General features: G+C 47.5%; 2 protein-coding genes across 7 annotated transcripts in view; one reads left to right on the top strand and one right to left on the bottom strand.

Annotated features, from left to right (window-relative positions):
- Positions 1 to 3,440, top strand: part of SLC45A1 (solute carrier family 45 member 1) — a 56,500-nt gene extending 53,060 nt beyond the window's left edge. For all 6 annotated transcript variants that reach the window (XM_061351566.1, XM_061351562.1, XM_061351560.1 and 3 more), the window contains 4 exons: positions 836 to 989; positions 1,998 to 2,174; positions 2,862 to 3,067; positions 3,141 to 3,440. In XM_061351566.1, coding sequence (XP_061207550.1) covers positions 836 to 989; positions 1,998 to 2,174; positions 2,862 to 3,067; positions 3,141 to 3,422 — 819 coding nt within the window. In that variant the 3' untranslated portion in view covers positions 3,423 to 3,440. The remainder of the gene's footprint in view (positions 1 to 835; positions 990 to 1,997; positions 2,175 to 2,861; positions 3,068 to 3,140) is intronic.
- Positions 3,441 to 8,121: 4,681 nt separating this feature from the next.
- MRPS16 (mitochondrial ribosomal protein S16) lies at positions 8,122 to 8,752 on the bottom strand. The gene is made up of 3 exons (XM_061351473.1): positions 8,674 to 8,752; positions 8,334 to 8,594; positions 8,122 to 8,264 (listed from the first exon to the last, which is right to left on the bottom strand). Exons 1-3 carry the CDS (start codon positions 8,684 to 8,686, stop codon positions 8,122 to 8,124), a joined length of 417 nt encoding a protein of 138 aa, XP_061207457.1. The 5' UTR covers positions 8,687 to 8,752.
- Between the last annotated feature and the right edge of the window lie 10,006 nt (positions 8,753 to 18,758).

The raw sequence follows: 18,758 nt of genomic DNA, 5'->3' as shown, positions 1-18,758 counted from the left end.
TATTAAGCCCTGGTTCATGACCCAGGGAGCTGCCACACAAGAGCAGAAAAAGACACATTTTTATTGAGCCTGTATCTTCCCTTTTCACAGAAATACCTGCAAGATAGGGCCAGGGATAGGATTCTCCTATGAGCAGTCATGCTATCTGATTCCAGCAGGGAGGTGAGGTTTCCCTTGCCCAGGCGTAAGACTGACCTCACCTCCCACTGTTGGTGAGAACTTGGAATGTCTGAGACCTCTGTATGCTGGCCCATTTTTTTATGATCCAGGATGAGGTAAACTGTCCTCTGTTTGGGTTTGGGGTTGTTTTTTTGGGGGGTGTGTGGGTTTTTTGGTTTGTTTGTTGCTGTTATTGTCCTTAGACCAAGTCTGTGAGAGCAGACTTCCTTAGGGCCAGGATTTTACATAGTCTGCACACAGAGATTCGCATCAAGGTTAGCAAGCAATGTGTTTCAGTTGAAACCAGCCTCTTCTTCCTTGATGTCTCCAAAACTTCAGGAGCCAAATTCACCTGGCTGTGGGTACAGCCTTCCCTATGCTAGCATCTGGAAGTGGTTGCCAAATACCCTAGAGAAATGAAGAGTACTGTTTGAAGTATTCTGAATGCTGTAGCACAGTGCTGCCATTTAACTCTTGTTCCATGGCTGAATTTACAGTTTCTAGACTGTTCTTAATCTCCTGAATACACTGTTCTTAATCTCTGAGTCAGTGTACTGCAGTAGCAGAGTTTAACTTTCAGATGATCAGATAGGCGTGTAATATTGCATAAGTTTGCTCAAAGGATGTTTGTGTTTTTCTTACTGTGTGTGTTGACCTGGGAGTTCTTATGGTGCAGGTTGCTAATATCTTGCTGAATGGTGTAAAATATGAGAGCGAGCTGAATGGATCCAGCGAGACCACTGAGCAACCACTCTCCATGAAACTCCTTTGTTCCACCATCTGCCAGATGCCCAAGGCTCTCCGCAATCTCTGCATCAACCACTTCCTAGGTATGCAGAAATTGTTGTCTTGCTTTCACTCTGAAGTACTCTACCTCGGGTGAATGCTTTAAAATGTTTTATCTATGGCTGCTATCTTGAGAGGACTTGATTTGTTCCATATACACTCCCCAGTAAGGTACTTTCTGGTATTTAGTTTCTTGGAACACTGAGAAAGGTAAAAACCCAAACAACAAATCAGTAAAGCCTACATTCCTGTATTTATTTGCTTTTTAAAACCACTCTGAAGCTGGCACTACCAAGCAGAAAGATGAGAGTAGTTGTATTTCCCTCCTTACACTTCCCTCCCTTTGACAGCATGTGTATAGGGGTCCTAGAACAGTCTGTGTGGGGGTGCAGGAGCGCTCAGAACCTGTGCATTGTTACCTTTACTTTTGCCAGTGTGTGACTGATGCTTACGAAGGGCTTGCAAGCAGTCCAGTTTACATTAAATTGAGCTAAAGGTAACAGGTAGTTAATATGCATTGACTGTGAAAGGAATCAAGATATTGCCTGCATCAGGGCATGTGATGCTTGTTTGTGAGTAGGAGGTTTTTAACTCTGTCAGAGGTGCTCTAGACGCTGCAACCATGACATAAGAAGCACTCCTTCCAGTTCTATGTGGGAGGACAACAGCAACCTGAAACGACTACATGATGAGCCACTCTGAAACTGAGCGTTGTCCTGTCAAAACCTGAAGGCAGCTCAGGCTGCTGTCATCTATTTTTCTGTCTTGCTAAACCAGTACGCTGTGGCCTACAATCAGCCTCCAGAATTCTGCTTAGGAATTCAAGGGATAAACTTTGGTCTTTAAAATCCTAATTGTCTTTGACAGACACTGTAGCATAATGCATGGGGAGCAACAGTCTCAGATAAATGTGGCTGAACCTTATGTAATACTCATGTTGTCCAACCTGTCTTCAGTTGTGATTTGTAGTATAGCTAATAGCATCCTTGTGAGCTTGCAAGGGGAAACAGATACTCTGCAATCCTAATCGGTGACTTTCTGGCTTCTTTCAGGATGGCTTTCGTTTGAGGGGATGTTACTCTTCTACACTGACTTCATGGGAGAAGTAGTGTTTCAAGGGAATCCAAAAGCGCCTCACAACTCAGATGAGTACCAGAAGTACAACGCTGGGGTCACCATGGGCTGCTGGGGAATGTGCATCTATGCATTCAGTGCTGCTTTCTATTCAGGTACTTGGTAAAGCCATCTTAGTCAGTGCTGTGAGAAGGATGCACCCATTCCTTAAGTGGTGTTTCTGCAGCAAGTAGTCTTGCATTTATGTTGCACATAGCCTGTGTGCAACTCACGTGGCATGAGTGCTGAAGCAGATTATTCTTATTCACCGTATATCTCAGCTAGTTAGCTTGTTTTGCTAAGCAGATCCAGTCAGCAGTCTGGTGAAAACACATCTCTGTTAGTGTACAGTTCCTTTCACAAGTGGCCTTTTAAATGTACATTGAATCCAGAAATACATGCAGCCACCATATGCAGAGTTCTGGCACAGCAGCATTCAGTGCCTATGTGCCCCTGGCAGAGTACCCCTCGTCGTGCACCACCCGAGTACCTTGTTGTGTGTATAGTGCATCTGCCTGCTCTGCTTCCTGCTTTTGGGGAGGAATTCCCATTTACTCCTCTGGCTTCAGCTCTGCCATGTCCTCCACACAGATAGGGCAGCAAGGCTGCATCATGGCAGTGGGATTTGGAAGGAGTCCTTGGTGCTCATGTTTAAGCCACCAGTTACTCAACAGTTTAATGGTTGCTGCTGAGATGTGGCTACCCAACAGGTAGGGCCCAAAGGTGCACCCTTTGGGTCCAGTGACAGGCTAGTGGCAGGGAGGGCTGCAGTTCACCCCAAATGCCATGCCATTGTCTTGCAGCCGCACTGGAGAAGCTGGAGGAGCGGTTCAGCACACGGACACTGTACTTTGTGGCATATTTGTCCTTCGGGCTCGGCACAGGTCTGGCCACCCTCTCCAGGAATGTCTATGTGGTGCTGTCACTATGTGCTACCTACGGCATCCTCTTCGCCACGCTCTGCACGCTGCCCTACTCCCTGCTGTGCGACTACTATCAGAGCCATGAGGTGAGCCCTGGGCCAGGGAGGGAAGAGGGGCTCCCACAGCACCGCCAGCCCCCTTATAGTGTGTCCCTCACAGTTTGTAGGCTCACAGGCGGAGGGCACACGGCGTGGGATGGGCGTTGACATCTCCCTGCTGAGCTGCCAGTACTTCCTGGCCCAGATCCTCGTGGCCCTGGCCATGGGACCACTGACAGCAGCTGTGGGCAGTGCCAGCGGTGCCATGTATTTCGCCAGCCTGATGTCCTTCCTAGGCTGTCTCTTCTCGTCCCTCTGTGTCACCTATGAGCTGCCACCCACCGAGGAGCTGCCTCCCACGGAAGAGCAGCGCCCGCTCTTGCCCCACGCGCGGAACGAATAAATGGGAGAAGCCACCACAGCCTCTGCTGCCTCTTTGTGTCACCCTCAGCCTCCCCACCGTGGCGTGTTAGGCTCTTGTGCCCCCAGCCTTGCAGCAGTGGGCCTGGCAAACAGCAAGAAGGTCTGCACTGCTGCACCAAGCTTTCCTGTGCTCACGGAAGGGCGAAGGGCAAGCTGGCAGCACGTGGCACTGCTCATCCTTCCCCTGAGGTGGCAAAGGCCTATCTGTGCCCCCATTCCCTCCACCTGTGCCATGGTACCATCATTCCTGGGGGGACAAGTGGTGGTGTCCAGCCTGAGGGAGGGGATCTGGAAGTCTGGTGCATGGGCAGGGTGACCATGGTTTCTCAGGTGGCAGCAAGCTGCAGGGCTGCACGCGCCACTGAGGGCACTGCCATGGGCAGAAGGTGATGGGCAGAAGGTGCCATCATGTGGCCAGGCAGAGCAGCCCTGTCCTCGATCACTGTGGCCTTGAGGAGCAGTGGGGCCAGCCTGCAGGTCCTGGCCTCTACCTGTGGTCAGCCTGGCTCTGGAAGATGCTTTTCAAAGCTTTGGAAGGGCTGAGGGTGACTGGTCCTGCTCGTGGGGTGTGAGCACTGCCAGGCGCCGTGTGCTCCTCAGTGGGCAGAGCTTGCACCCGCAGAACTGTTCCAGGAAGCTGCTGTGGGGTGAAACTGCAGCAGCCCAGCTCCCAAACCCTGCTCTGTGAGTTCTGGCTGTTCATGGTGTTGGTTGCATATTTCTTTCCACGTTAGACTCTAAGACTACAAGGGCTTATGATGAGTTAGCAAGAGGATGGGCAGTTGTCTGTAACCCAGCTTTGGGGAGAAGAGTTTTTGCATCAGTTTCCCTTGGGCAGAAGCTTACTCTCAAGTTGGTAATTTAAGAAAAATCATTTGCGTGAAAGCCTGCAAAACACCGTCCTTATTTTTTCATACAGTTGTACCTTGAGACAGTCTGAAATCTGCATGGGGATCAGTGACCAGGTACTCGTCAGCTGGAGCTGCATCTTCTGTATCTCACTGAAACTACTAAAATGGTTTTGGGTTCCATTTTGGGTTCTGTGAAAATGCTTATTCTGATTTTGGAAGGTGGTAAATGGGTGAGGTCTCTTACCAGTTAAGCCCAGGAGTCTTTTGAGAGCAAAGGCAAAAATGGAAATAAAGTCAAAACTATTTTTAGGGTCCCTGTTAGCCTGCCTCTCTACTGGGGTAAGCAGCCAAAGTTTACCAAGCCTCATGGGCATTTTGGTACTATCTGTGCTGTGCATGGCATCCCTGTAGAGGTTATTTTAGGTCCAGAAGAGGGATTTCTCTGGAGGGTCTCTTTTTTGGAATGAGTTCTACTTGACTTTTTACCTAAGTTCATTCTGATGCTTCATCTGTGATGCCAAGATGAAACAACTTGTATACATGTATATACAAGTATACTTCTATCTGTAGCTGTTGTGGCTTACTACACTCCAGTGCAGAAAGCATAATGCACAACTCCTAAGATTCTCTCAGTCATCTGCCCCTGAGCATTACTTTTCTTATTTTAGAAGCAAGTCTCATGCTACTCAGCATTTACTTAAGTGGAGGAACACCACTGAAGTTACAAAGTCAAGAACTCAAGAGGTAAAGGACAGTCAGATTGATGAATCTGTTCATCTTCCTTTTCTTTGTTTGGGTTTATGTAGTATATCTGCAGGAATATCTGTGACTTACCATTTCCTTGATTATGGGACAGCTCTATCCAAGACTGTTCAGGATGAAGCTGGAACAGAATAGCATAAGAAACTGCACATTTGGCACTTCTGATTTCTGACAATCTAAAGACTTGACTTTGGAAAATTGCTTTCATGTTGCTCTGCTGTGTAACCTTAATTTCTGTTTGTTATCTCACCAAACTTTTAAACTAAAAAATATGTGTGGTTTTTCTTTTGGTCCAGTGTTAGAGTGTTTTCTCTTACGTTTTGTAGCCAGCATTATTGCACTAAATGGATCGTAAGCACTTTCCTTTTCCAGGCAGCTCCAAGTTGCAGATCATTTTATTGCAAGCAAGGATCTTCAGAAGATTCTTGATGAAATCAATGTAGTTGATGGTAACTTTTGTCTTTGCTTCCATCTATAAATAATGAAATACTTTTATATAGTGATAAAACTATTGCTATGCCCCTGTGCATTGCCCTATAGGATATACATTACATTTTCTATTTTATGTGATACAGACTTTATTTTGCAGATATATTTATGTAGTGTTCACACACATAGGACTTGAAGGTCAACATCAGTGTCTGCTAATTTGGAACTCTGAGCAATACTGGTGATACCTGAGAAAACCGCCAGAGCCTGCCACCACCATGCAGACTTGGAAGTGATACCAAATCCATAGAAATAACTTGAATAAGAGGCATTACTTATTTACTTGATTACTTTCTTCCTTTTAATACTTTGTGTTTTACAGGACTGACTGTGTGCGGTCACTGTTGAGCTGCGAGTGCAAAGTGGTGTTTGGGATGTAAACGCTTCAAATACTGTCTAAACCTGTGAGCTGCTGTTTAAGATGCATGAGTTTAGGCAGGAAAGTGATTTTATGCTGTGCTGTAGTTTGATCTCTTCAGTGGTGCCTAAAGGTTAATTTTGATGAAGTTCTTATCATTAAAGGTTGCTTGGTGGTGATGATTTGTGCATGTTCATAAATGGATTTAGAACACCTGTACAGAAGTAGGGAAAATGGGACGAGGAACAGAGAAAGAAAGTGTTATCAATTGTCTCATGTAATGTAATTAAGCAGCATGTGTCTGCAGTTCACTTTGCCTCTGCCGTGTCTCTCAGAAAAGACAACCTAATGATTTTGGAACTTCTGCTGCATCTCTGAATGAAGAGAATGAGTCTTCTCCAACCACATCAAACTTGCATGACTGAATATATATAAAAAGAAAAGTTATATTGGGAACCAGCTGAAGAGAGTTGTGTAGACAGTTTATTTTCTACTAAGGAACAGTCATCTTGAGCTCCATAGGAGATGCATTTTATTTACTAAAAAAGGAATTTGTCTTCTGGTAAAAGGTGGCTTCCTTAATGTATATGTTGTCCATCCCTCAGACTGGAAGACAGAGACTTTTAGATGCCATTAACACAACACGCAATGGGCTGTATTAAGTACAGCATCTTGGCTTATGCTCACTCCTTGTGTGCAGTTGTTAGGGTTTTTAGCCCACACATCTTCTGGGGGAACAGAGGAAGGTGACAGTAACAGCTGAGTAAGTTCAGTAGCACCTTCCTATCTGGAAAGTTCTTGCTCCATTTGCACTAGCCCTTGCTGCAGGGAGGGACAGTATTTAGTGCAGTGCCTACAGTGACACACCCTTGAACCTTGCAGGGGACTTGGTAGACAGGGCAAGAGAAAAGATGAGAAGACCCCACTGTGGGAAGCACAACCTCAGCACCAGCAGGCTCTCCTCTTGGTACTTCTTTATTTACCTGGCATTATTACTGTGTCTTGCAACAGTAGTGTCTGATAATGGTCACTCACCCTATTGCATTACAGAGCACCCCCACAGCACGTCGGGATTCAAAAGGACATGAAGCAACTCCTTTCCTGCCTTCTGTATGATTGTGGGATGTTTTATTTAATAACAAATTCATTCTTTTTTCCTTTTTAATAGGAAACTGTCACAAAAGAAACCTTGCACATCTACCTTCTGTGTTGGAAGCAGAAAGCTCCAAAAAGGAAAGCTGTGTGGTACCTTTAGATTCTGACAGGAGAAACAGGGCAGATGCAAACAAGTCCAGAGTAACCTAGAGATGAACTTGCTAGAAACTCTGTACCAGAGTATAGTCACTGTTCTGTATAAAATGTGACTCTCAACATCAGCTGTATGGCAGAATGGGAGAGGGAGTATTAGAAAAGCAATGCCACCTTTCACAGCCTCACCCACTTTATAGTTTTTAAAGCAGCTTATCTTTCATCCATAAGCAGAAATGAAGGCATTCTCAGAATCGTGATGTTGTTAAAAGCAAGCAATCCCTCTCTTTAGAGTGGTTTTTCTCCTCTGGCTCTCTCAGGGCAGTTACACTACAAACCTCAGTGCATAACTGAAAACTTGTCTTTGCCTGACCTTTGTAGTTGTGAAAGTTACACCAAAGGAAACCCCAAAAAGCAAGAGGTGCATCTGAGGTGCGAGAGCCTACAGTGCATTTCTTGTTTCTCAGGTAGGTTCAAACCTGATGCAAGTGGCAAGATCTGTATCTTGCTTCATGCAAACCTTGCTCCCTCTTTACCCAAGATGGAAATCTTTCCCTTCTGCCTGTAAATGAATAAATAGGTGCAGAAACTGTCTGGAGAAACTTAAACAGAAACGCAGCTACACAACCATTTGCATTTGTTTGTGTCAGGCTTCTCCTGGACCCCTGCACTGTCATGTAATAATAAATCATTGCCAGGAGTCAAAACACTTGAGCACAGCAGGCAAATGGAAGTAATTGTGCCATTGCTGCAGAAAGTGTGATGCTGGAGCTGATGGAAAGGCCATGAATGCCCGGGAATGGTTCTGTACCTGCAGGGTAGCAGGAAAACCCCTTTTACAGCGCGCCAAGTTTTGCAGCAGGAGTAAACGTTCCAGAGCAGCACAGCGGAACAGAGCGCGCAAATGACACTTTAATGCACTCGGAGGGGCAGGGCGCGACCCCGCTCACAGCGCCCTCGGTCGGGGCCTCTCACGGTTCATCGCCGGACACAGCAGAGCCATCCGCGGCCTGCGCGGCAGCCTCCTTCGCGGCAGCCTCCTGCGCTCGCTGCCGCCGCAGCCGCTCGGCGCCGGTCACCGTCATGGGGTGGAGCGGCAGGAACCCCGCCAGACCTGCAAGGAGAGGCGGTGAGCAGCGGCCGCCAGCCCCGGGCCCCGGCCCCGGAGCCCGCCCGGGCCTACCCAGGAGCTTCTCAGCGGGGGGGGAGAGCTGCGCCCCGCAGCCCAGCCAGTGCCGCAGCCGCTCCAGGTTGAGCCCCGCCACCTTCTCGCCGTGGGAGTTGGGCAGGGGGTCGAGGCAGCCCAGCTGCTCCAGGTACTTCCCGTCGCGGGCGCGCCGGCTGTGCGCCGCCACGAGGCGGTAGAAGGGCCGGTTGGTGCAGCCGCCAAGCGCGAAGCGGATCACGACGTGGCCGCCGCGGTAGCCCTTGAGGAGGCGGCTGCCTGCGGAGAGAGCGCGGCGGTGACGGGCACGGGCACGGACAGGGCCAGGGCCCCGCGGGCAGCGCCCCCGGGCACTTACCGAGCTGCACCATGGCGGCGGCCGGGCCCTCTCTGCGGCGCGGAGTGATGACGTACGACGGACCGGAAGCTGATGCGGGGGAGGGCAGCCCGGAGCGAGAAACCGGCGGAACCGGAGCGGGGAGGTGGCGGGGGGGTGTCCCCTGTGCCGGGTGCTCGGGGGAAGCGAGTTCCGTTTCGCTGAGGTGCTTGTACATGGACGTTAACATAAAGAAGGCGCCCAACCTCCTTGTCTGGGTTTCATTTCCGAATGGAAATTTAAGTATAAATACCTCATGCCTGGTGTGGAGAATGTGACGCCCGTTATGGGGAGAGTGCCCCCCCCCAAAAAAGGGGGAGAACAGCTTAACTTGGGGGCGATTTCCCCCACAAAAAGGAATTTTTATGACAGGCTGCTGCCCTCCAGTGGCCAGAATTCGGTACTACGGGGTGGGGGGGCGCTGTGTGTCTAACTGTTCCCTTAAATACTGCCATCCAGTGGCCAAAATTCGGTACTGCATGGGGGGTGCTGTGTGTGTCGATATTTTCCCCTTAAATACTGCCATCCAGTGGCCAAAATTAGGTACTGCATAGGAGGGTGCTGTGTGTGTCGACATTTCCCTTTAAATACTGCCATCCAGTGGCCAAAATTAGGTACTGCATGGCGGGTGCTGTGTGTGTCGATATTTTCCCTTTAAATACTGCCATCCTGTGGCCAAAATTAGGTACTGCATGGGGGGGTGCTGTGTGTGTCGATATTTTCCCTTTAAATACTGCCATCCAGTGGCCAAAATTAGGAACTGCATGGGGGGCCGCTGTGTGTGTGGACATTTCCCTTTAAATACTGCCATCCTGTGGCCAAAATTAGGTACTGCATGGGGGGGTGCTGTGTGTGTCGATATTTTCCCTTAAATACTGCCATCCAGTGGCCAAAATTAGGTACTGCATGGGGGGGTGCTGTGTGTGTCGATATTTTCCCTTTAAATACTGCCATCCAGTGGCCAAAATTAGGAACTGCATGTGGGGACGCTCTGTGTGTCGATATTTTCCCTTTAAATACTGCCATCCTGTGGCCAAAATTAGGTACTGCATGGGTGGGGTGCTGTGTGTGTGGACATTTCCCTTTAAATACTGCCATCCTGTGGCCAAAATTAGGTACTGCATAGGGGGGTGCTGTGTGTGTCGATATTTTCCCTTTAAACACTGCCATCCAGTGGCCAAGATTCGGTACTGCATGGGGGGGTGCTGTGTGTGTCGACATTTCCCTTTAAATACTGCCATCCAGTGGCCAGAATTAGGAACTGCATGGGGGGACGCTGTGTGTGTCGATATTTTCCCTTTAAATACTGCCATCCTGTGGCCAAAATTAGGAACGCATGGGGGTGCTGTGTGTGTCGATATTTCCCTTAAATCGCCATCCGTGCCAAAATTAGGTACTGCAGGGGGGGGCGCTGTGTGTGTCGAATTTCCCTTTAAATACTGCCATCCAGTGGCCAAAATTAGGTACTGCATGGGGGGCTGTGTGTGTCGAATTTCCCTTAAAATGCCATCCGTGGCCAAAATTAGGTACTGCATGGGGGGCGCTGTGTGTGTCGATATTTTCCCTTTAAATACTGCCACCCGGTGGCCAGAATTGGGTACTGCAGGCGTGGGGGCGCTGTGTATCGACATTTCCCTTTAAATACTGCCATCCAGTGGCCAAAATTCGGTACTGCACGGGGGACGCTGTGTGTGTCGATATTTCCCTTTAAATACTGCCATCCAGTGGCCAAAATTCGGTACTGCAGGGGGGACGCTGTGTGTGTCGACATTTCCCTTTAAATACTGCCATCCGGTGGCCAAAATTCGGTACTGCATGGGAGGGCGCTGTGTGTGTCGATATTTTCCCTTTAAATACTACCATTCAATGGCCAAAATTCGGTACTGCACAGGGGACGCTGTGTGTGTCGATATTTCCCTTTAAATACTGCCATCCGGTGGCCAAAATTCGGTACTGCATGGGAGGGCGCTGTGTGTGTCGATATTTTCCCTTTAAATACTACCATTCAATGGCCAAAATTCGGTACTGCACAGGGGACGCTGTGTGTGTCGATATTTCCCTTTAAATACTGCCATCCGGTGGCCAAAATTCGGTACTGCATGGGAGGGCGCTGTGTGTGTCGATATTTTCCCTTTAAATACTACCATTCAATGGCCAAAATTCGGTACTGCACAGGGGACGCTGTGTGTGTCGATATTTCCCTTTAAATACTGCCATCCGGTGGCCAAAATTCGGTACTGCATGGGAGGGCGCTGTGTGTGTCGATATTTTCCCTTTAAATACTACCATTCAATGGCCAAAATTCGGTACTGCACAGGGGACGCTGTGTGTGTCGATATTTCCCTTTAAATACTGCCATCCGGTGGCCAAAATTCGGTACTGCATGGGAGGGCGCTGTGTGTGTCGATATTTTCCCTTTAAATACTACCATTCAATGGCCAAAATTCGGTACTGCACAGGGGACGCTGTGTGTGTCGACATTTCCCTTTAAATACTGCCATCCGGTGGCCAGAATTAGGTACTGCATGGGGGGGTGCTCTGAGTGTCGATATTTTCCCTTTAACTACTGCCATCCAGTGGCCAAAATTAGGTACTGCATGGGGGGGGTGCTGTGTGTGTCGATATTTCCCTTTAAATGCTGCCATCCTGTGGCCAAAATTAGGTACTGCATGGGGGGGGTGCTGTGTGTGTCGATATTTCCCTTTAAATACTGCCATCCAGTGGCCAAAATTCGGTACTGCATGGGGGGACGCTGTGTGTGTCGATATTTCCCTTTAAATACTGCCATCCAGTGGCCAAAATTAGGTACTGCATGGGGGGACGCTGTGTGTGTCGATATTTCCCTTTAAATGCTGCCATCCTGTGGCCAAAATTAGGTACTGCATGGGGGGTGCTGTGTGTGTCGATATTTCCCTTTAAATACTGCCATCCAGTGGCCAAAATTCGGTACTGCATGGGGGGGCGCTGTGTGTGTCGATATTTCCCTTTAAATACTGCCATCCAGTGGCCAAAATTAGGAACTGCATGGGGGGACGCTGTGTGTGTCGATATTTTCCCTTTAAATACTGCCATCCAGTGGCCAAAATTCGGTACTGCATGGGGGGACGCTGTGTGTGTCGATATTTTCCCTTTAAATACTGCCATCCTGTGGCCAAAATTAGGTACTGCATGGCGGGTGCTGTGTGTGTCGATATTTCCCTTTAAATACTGCCATCCAGTGGCCAAAATTAGGAACTGCATGGGGGGACGCTGTGTGTGTCGACATTTCCCTTTAAATACTGCCATCCAGTGGCCAAAATTCGGTACTGCATGGGGGGGGTGCTGTGTGTGTCGACATTTCCCTTTAAATACTGCCATCCAGTGGCCAAAATTCGGTACTGCATGGGCGCTGTGTGTGTCGACATTTCCCTTTAAATACTGCCATCCAGTGGCCAAAATTCGGTACTGCATGGGGGGGTGCTGTGTGTGTCGACATTTTCCCTTTAAATACTGCCATCCAGTGGCCAAAATTCGGTACTGCATGGGGGGGTGCTGTGTGTGTCGATATTTCCCTTTAAATACTGCCATCCAGTGGCCAAAATTCGGTACTGCACGGGGGACGCTGTGTGTGTCGATATTTCCTTTTAAATACTGCCATCCGGTGGCCAAAATTCGGTACTGCATGGGGGGTGCTGTGTGTGTCGATATTTCCCTTTAAATACTGCCATCCTGTGGCCAGAATTAGGTACTGCATTGGGGGGTTCGTCATTTTCCTTTAAATACTGCCACCCAGTGGCCAAAAATCGGCACTGCGGGGGGTCGCTGCTCGCTCCTGCCATCCTGTGTCCGGACTGCGGTACTGCAGCCCCGGCTATGCGCATGCGCAATGGCGCTTTTATATTCCGGAAGTAGAAACGCGATTCTGTGGTGCAACCGAGATGGTGTCGAGCCCTCGCTCCTGCTTCCCGGTAAAGAAACGCCGCCTCTGCCGCCGCTGCTCCATGTTCGCGACACCGGCGGGAGCTCGCAGGCGCTGCTATCCCGTTGTTGCAGCCCTCCGGTCGCGCTTAGGGTTTTGGCCCTTCTGGCGTGCCGTAGGCGTACTGCGCATGCGCATTTTCCTGGCCTCAATATGGCGGCGCCCACGGAGTGGGTTCCGGCAATGGCGGCGGCGACAGCATGCAAGGCCAGAGGCCATCGGGGAGGGTAGCGCGCACCTTCCGCCGGTGCAGGGGTGTCTCCTCCCGCTGGTTGCCAGCGGTGGGGACGGGAAACTTCAAATCCCCCGTTGCAGCAGCTCCCGGCCTGCTGGAGGCGAGGCGGGTCACGATAGCCCCTGGGAGTTACCAGGGAGCTGGCAGGAGGGAAGACGGTAAGGAGGCGGGCACCCCCCAGGGCTCTCCTTGAGCCTGCCCTGGCCATGCTCACCATGTGCAGCAGCCGCGGCTCCAGTATCCCGGGCGTTTCCCCCCCCACACTTCCCAGGAGCCTTTTCCTTTGCTCCAGGCCTCCCCCGATCCCTGAGGTGATGGCAGCGAGCTGTCGGAGGCACTAGTGGGAAAAGGGCCTCTGGCCAGAGGTAATCTGCATTAATAAAGGTTACTGCTTCTTTCCCTCTCCCAGAGGCCACGCAGAGAACGTGGGTGCCCATTCCGGGATGCTCTTCACTGCACCTACCTCAGGCTCACATGGGCCTTCACTTCCTAGCCTCACTCTGTGTGTGGTGTGGTGGCAGAGGGAGCACTCATTGGCTGTGGATGGGAGCTGTTGGGGCTGAAGCTGGAGAGGCCAAAGAAAGGTAAAGAAATCGGACGCTATCCATCCGGCAGCACCCTACTGCTGCAGGCAAGAAAGAGCCTGTGTCTCTGTGTGTGCAAGGATCCCTCTTCATAGCTCAAAGTAGGCTGGAGCGCTGAAGTGCGCTGAGGGGTGTGTATGTGTTACCTACAGCCATGCGGGACATGTAGGCATGTCTGGGAAGAGCTGTGAGATACCAGTGTATCCTCTTAGGTGGAGGACAGCCCAGTGACACGAGCCATAGAAGAGCTTTGAGAACTGGCTGCTTAGAACTTACCCTTTAGAAACAGGATCCATTGGTGAAACAGTCTGAAAGCAATTCTGATTTGTTTCCTACCCTTTCCAGAATGGCTCCATGCACTACTGCTGACTGCAGTCAAGAGAACTGTGATCCCCACAGGAAGCATGTGCATTAAGAACTCACTCACAGGAGTGCCATGCATTAGTTAGGAACTTTATGTGCATGACTGATCTGGTGCAGACTCTTCAGCTGCTGGGAACTGAAGATTATGCTGTATGTGAACACTAAATACCCCTTTTCCTAGGCTTGTATGACACTTGGGGTCTCACTTCTGACCTTACAGTCATAACTGTGTAATTAACTACCATGTTACTTCAGTAGTTTGATTTCAGGGCGGTTGGAACTTGATAATCTTAAGGTCCTTTCCAACCCTAACTATTCTATGATTCTATGATTCTGTGTTGAAATTTGAAATGTTGGTTTGAATGTCATGTTCGACAGAATGTGCATGAATTTCATGCTGTATTTCATGAAAGGAAACAAATACAAGAGATGCCAGGGCACAACCCCCTGAGGTTCATCAGAAGCTTTTTAGCTATGAATTTTGATGACCTAAAATCTTACTTGCAGGGAACTGTCTGGGAGAAACACCAAAATGAGTTATTTCTGACTGATGGCCAGCCTGCTGTCACAGGCTGTGTAAAGCAGCATTACTGAGCTTGGTTAAAAGCTCACATTTTGTGCTTGAACCTTTTGAGTGTAAGTAAAAAGCTCAGTTAAGGGCTTTGCTGCATCCCACAGACGCTAGAGGGCACCGCTGCAGCTTTTAAGGCAGCTGTTCCCTGGATTCTGCGATTTAATGCTCCTTACTCCCCTCTGTGCAGGCTCTGGAGCAGGGTGGATAGGAACAGCACCTTCGGCCACTCCCTGTGTCACAGACTTGCTTGAATACCCCTGGGGGCAAAGAGACACCTGCTTCTTCTGTCCTCAAGTGGCAGTCCCACATCACAGTGTATAGAATCCCAGACTGGTTTGTGTTGGAAGGGACCTTAAAGCTCACCCAGTTCCAAGCCCCTGCCATGGGCCTTCCACTAAAGCAGCTTGCTCCAAGCCCCTGTGTCCAACCTGGCCCTGAACACTGCCAGGGATGGAGCAGCCACAGCTTCTCTGGGTAACATGTTAAGAAAATAACTTATGGATAGAATAAAAGGTAATGGGAGTTCAGAATGTATCAAGGACGTTTTGCACTAGAAATAGCTTTAATGTAAAAGCACTGAAGTAAGTAGCCTTAATTTGCTGTAGTGTTTCTACCATTAGCAAGCCTAAATAACTGTTTTGGTAGATGTCTGCTAGATGTGACATGGATAGCATTGAGCCTGCCTTGGGGCAGACAAATGTATGTCCTGTTTGAGGTATCACTAAGTCCTATTTTCCTGTGGTCAGGAGTTGTTTAGTAATAGACTTAAAAGCATTATGTTGCTTGCCTGGTTACTGAGATGTTTTCTGGATAACTAATTTGCTGTTTTGCAATAGGTGAATACTTAAGAGAAAAAACAGGAAGTGAAAAAGTAATTTGGGATCACCCACGCTTACTGGGCATCTCTGAACGTTAGTGAGGATCACTGCCAGAACTGGAGACGCTGGAAGGCTTGTCCTCTAGCAGTAGAGGAAGAAATCAGCAAACAGGAAACTAAGACGTGTCTTGAAGAAGAAAACAGTCTTTTAAAAGAAAACACTATCCTTAAGAAAAAGATAGTTACCTGGTGGAAGAAGGTGGAGACATAGGGTGGTGGGAGATGGCAATATGCATAGATGATATTTTGATAGTTTTTTAGATATATACAGCTGCCTGACCACAGAATTGTGAAAATCATCTGTGAATGAAGAAGGAAGGTAAACCAGTGCCTAAGGGTAGCTAGTTAGTAGTCATGAGACATGAACATGCTTCATTTTGGTACTTTTCTAGAGCAAATGTATCAGGGAAAGGATGGGTTTCACTGGGGCCTACAGTCACTGTAAGCCTCTGCCTGAGGTGGTAGGATCAGTAATTTCACTCAAGCTATTGTAAATGCAGGTGCAGATCTCTTGAGTGTGGCATTCTTTGATCTGAAAAATTACCTTCTTCTTTTCTATGAAGGATCATTTAACTATAGTGCAGGCTGCTATTTCAATATGGGGTGTTTGCACAAAAGGAAATATACCTACCAAAGGAAAAGGATATCTTCATCACCTTTCTGTGGCTTTCTGTGAACTAGAACAAAGGTTCTGAATGGGAAGGTTTTCAGATGCATCTGTGATCTGAACATCTGCAAAACACAAGGGAGCTGAATACATGAAAAGGAGAATGTTAATAATGCTGGGGTATAGAGAATTCTGATGCAAATGAAGCAGCAGTTGGCAGAGACTAGTGTCATTTCTGGTTTTGACAGTTAGAAGGGTGTAAGGCTTATATTCTGACTTAATACAATCATACAGTGAAGCTTTTGGACTCCAGACTGGTTTCCTCTGCGTTTGTGTTGTACTGATCACATCAGCTGGTTTTATATGTTTCTGCTGTCTGGAATATATGTAAGTTTTCCCTTTGCATACAGTTTTGCAAGCATTAATTCTGTCTCTTCAAGTCCAGGTTGTGTTGGCATCAGCCTTAGTTTGGCTCATGTCTTGCTCAAATGACCTTCCTCAGCAAACCAGCATTCAGACACTTTGAAGTTCTTCTATCAAGATTTTAGGTTTATTAGCACACAAAAAAAACCCCAAAAAATCCCAAAGAACCCAACAACCAAAAAGCAAGTGTCATGGTAATACTAAGTCACTTCCTTGTGCTATTAGATAATTCCTAGGACAGCACAAACCTAAAGGTCAGAGGAACAAAGACCCTCAATTACAAGAAAAAAAATTACAGAGGAAGAGTAACTTTTTAATCTAGGGACAGATTTGTGTTGTTTTGGTTTTCACAGTGTTCAATACAAGAGTACACTGTCTGATAAGTCAACCATTGCAAAGGAATGCTGACTTCCAGGGACTTCAGAACCCATAGTAAGATGATGGGAGTAACTTTGCTGACGGTGGCCATGGAAGCTCTTGGACTTACAAGTGGGCTGGAAGGACATTTTTTCTTCATGAGCAAGCTGCACATTGGCTCCCTCCTGACTTCCAGAGCAGAAATGTGTTAACTCACGATGAGTTAACAATCACCATCTGCATCGAAGTCATGGCTGTGTGTGTTTGCACACATATTATCGTATGACTACTTGGTGCTTACGGCAGTCAGCTGGGATGTGATAAGGTTTTGTTGTGGTAACCTAGGTAGAAGAATGAGTTTTCCATCTACATTGGAACAAGAGCATGATATTTCATACCTGTACAACACTTAAGCAAGAAAAGCCTGCAGTGATAATTCTTTCACTTGCTTACTCTTGTTAGTGACAAGAACAGGGTTTGGCCACTTTACTTTTCATGTCACTTGTTCAACTTGTGCCTCTTGCTATTTAAAATCATTCTGTGGCTGCATAACAGTCTTTACATGTCAATGTGATTGATAATACACGATAACAAACATGAATCAAATGTAAAGGAACCATCTTACTGGTTCTTTGTTGCTGCTGTTCGAACTGTTTTCAACGTCCGGGCAGGTCTGAAAGCTTGTGACCCAACTTCCTCCTTCATTGCAACAGGGTGTTCGTGTTACTCATTTGACTTGGGTGGCTTCTGGCAAGTAAAGGACTAGGAACAACCAGCTTCCCCATTATCAAGAGCCAACTAGCAGCTAAAGTTGCAATTTCAGTATCTTTTAACTGTTTGTTATGGTGATGAGGTGTGTTCCCATGTTAGTCTAGGGGATACAAATAAAGCAGATTCCTGGAAACACTGAGAGAACTAGAATTCTATAAGGCTGGATCCTGACATCTCTTCTATGTTCCTGTCATAAATCATAGAATAGTTAGGGTTGGAAAGGACCTCAATATCATATAGTTCCAACCCCTCTCACATGGGCAGAGAATCCCCCCCCTCATATGTTCCAATGTTGGAACATAAATGTTGGACAGTGCTGCAGCAGTGTGCTTGCCTAGCAAACACCTTACTCTAATTCCTCTGGAGTAACTGGAGCAATTAGCTTTTAAATGTTCTAATTCATAAAGCTGCTTTCTTACAAATAATCAACGTCTCCTGTGAATCAAGGTCTTCCCTAAACAGAATCACCAGGTTTCCTGTGAACAGTAAAATGGTGTAATAAGTAGACCTGTTTTTTAATTCTTACTTGTATTAGGGTAGCAACTGGAAATGCATAAAATAAGGACTGTGTGCTCCTTGGGTGTGTGCCAAGAGGCATTTCCTGTATCACTCCTGTGTAGTGAGATCTCAGTATTGACAAGACTGATAGAGAGGTAAGTAATTATTTTTACTCGTTTTGAAGGCAGATAAACAGAATCCATTAGTCATGCAAGGAGAGAGAGGAACACCTCCCAGAACACCCCGAGCTGTATCCCAAGCCATTCTCCATAGGTCTGGCTCTTCTCTGAATTCTGCTATGGGATAGGAGGTAAATCCTGGGAGCTACTCCTTGATACAAACCCTTGGTACTACTCTTCACGTGTTAGATTTCTCCAAAATCTCCCCACTCTCTATTACCTAAGATTTCTTTATTGGCTTCCAATAGCTTTCAATCATCATCTGACATTATCAAAGAAGATCTGTATTGTCAAGTGGATTGAGTGTGGGGCTACATGCCAACATTCCTGATGGCTTATCTCAGCTGTGCCCAGCACAGATTCCTTAACCCTTGTGCAAGTCAGTTAATCCAGTCTTTAAAATTGGGATAATGATATTTATGTAACAACTAGAGATGTTTGTAATCAGCCCCAATAATGCAATGCTATAGCATATATTTCTCTGCCTTTATGTCAGTGGCTTTGTAGTTTGTGGCCATTGATAAATAGCTCATTTATCACACTCATGTGCCACCATTTTGATGAGAATTTAACCTTTGTGGTCCATTTTCACTCATTGTGATTCCTCAGGAATTCTGAATCACCAGAGATTGAAAGGAAGC

Source organism: Neopsephotus bourkii, unplaced genomic scaffold (assembly GCF_033783945.1).
Source record: "Neopsephotus bourkii isolate Nb327-2 ecotype Australia unplaced genomic scaffold, CSIRO-AGI_Nbou_v1 NB_593, whole genome shotgun sequence".
NCBI lineage: Eukaryota > Metazoa > Chordata > Aves > Psittaciformes > Psittacidae > Neopsephotus > Neopsephotus bourkii.
This window is presented reverse-complemented; position numbering and strand designations above follow the sequence as displayed.

Bases quoted from the DNA above. Each gene is read 5' to 3' on its own strand.
- MRPS16 (XM_061351473.1), bottom strand. The intron at 8,265-8,333 runs GTAGGCCCGGGC...CTCTCCTTGCAG, and splicing joins CCCCGCTGAGAAGCTCCTGG to GTCTGGCGGGGTTCCTGCCG.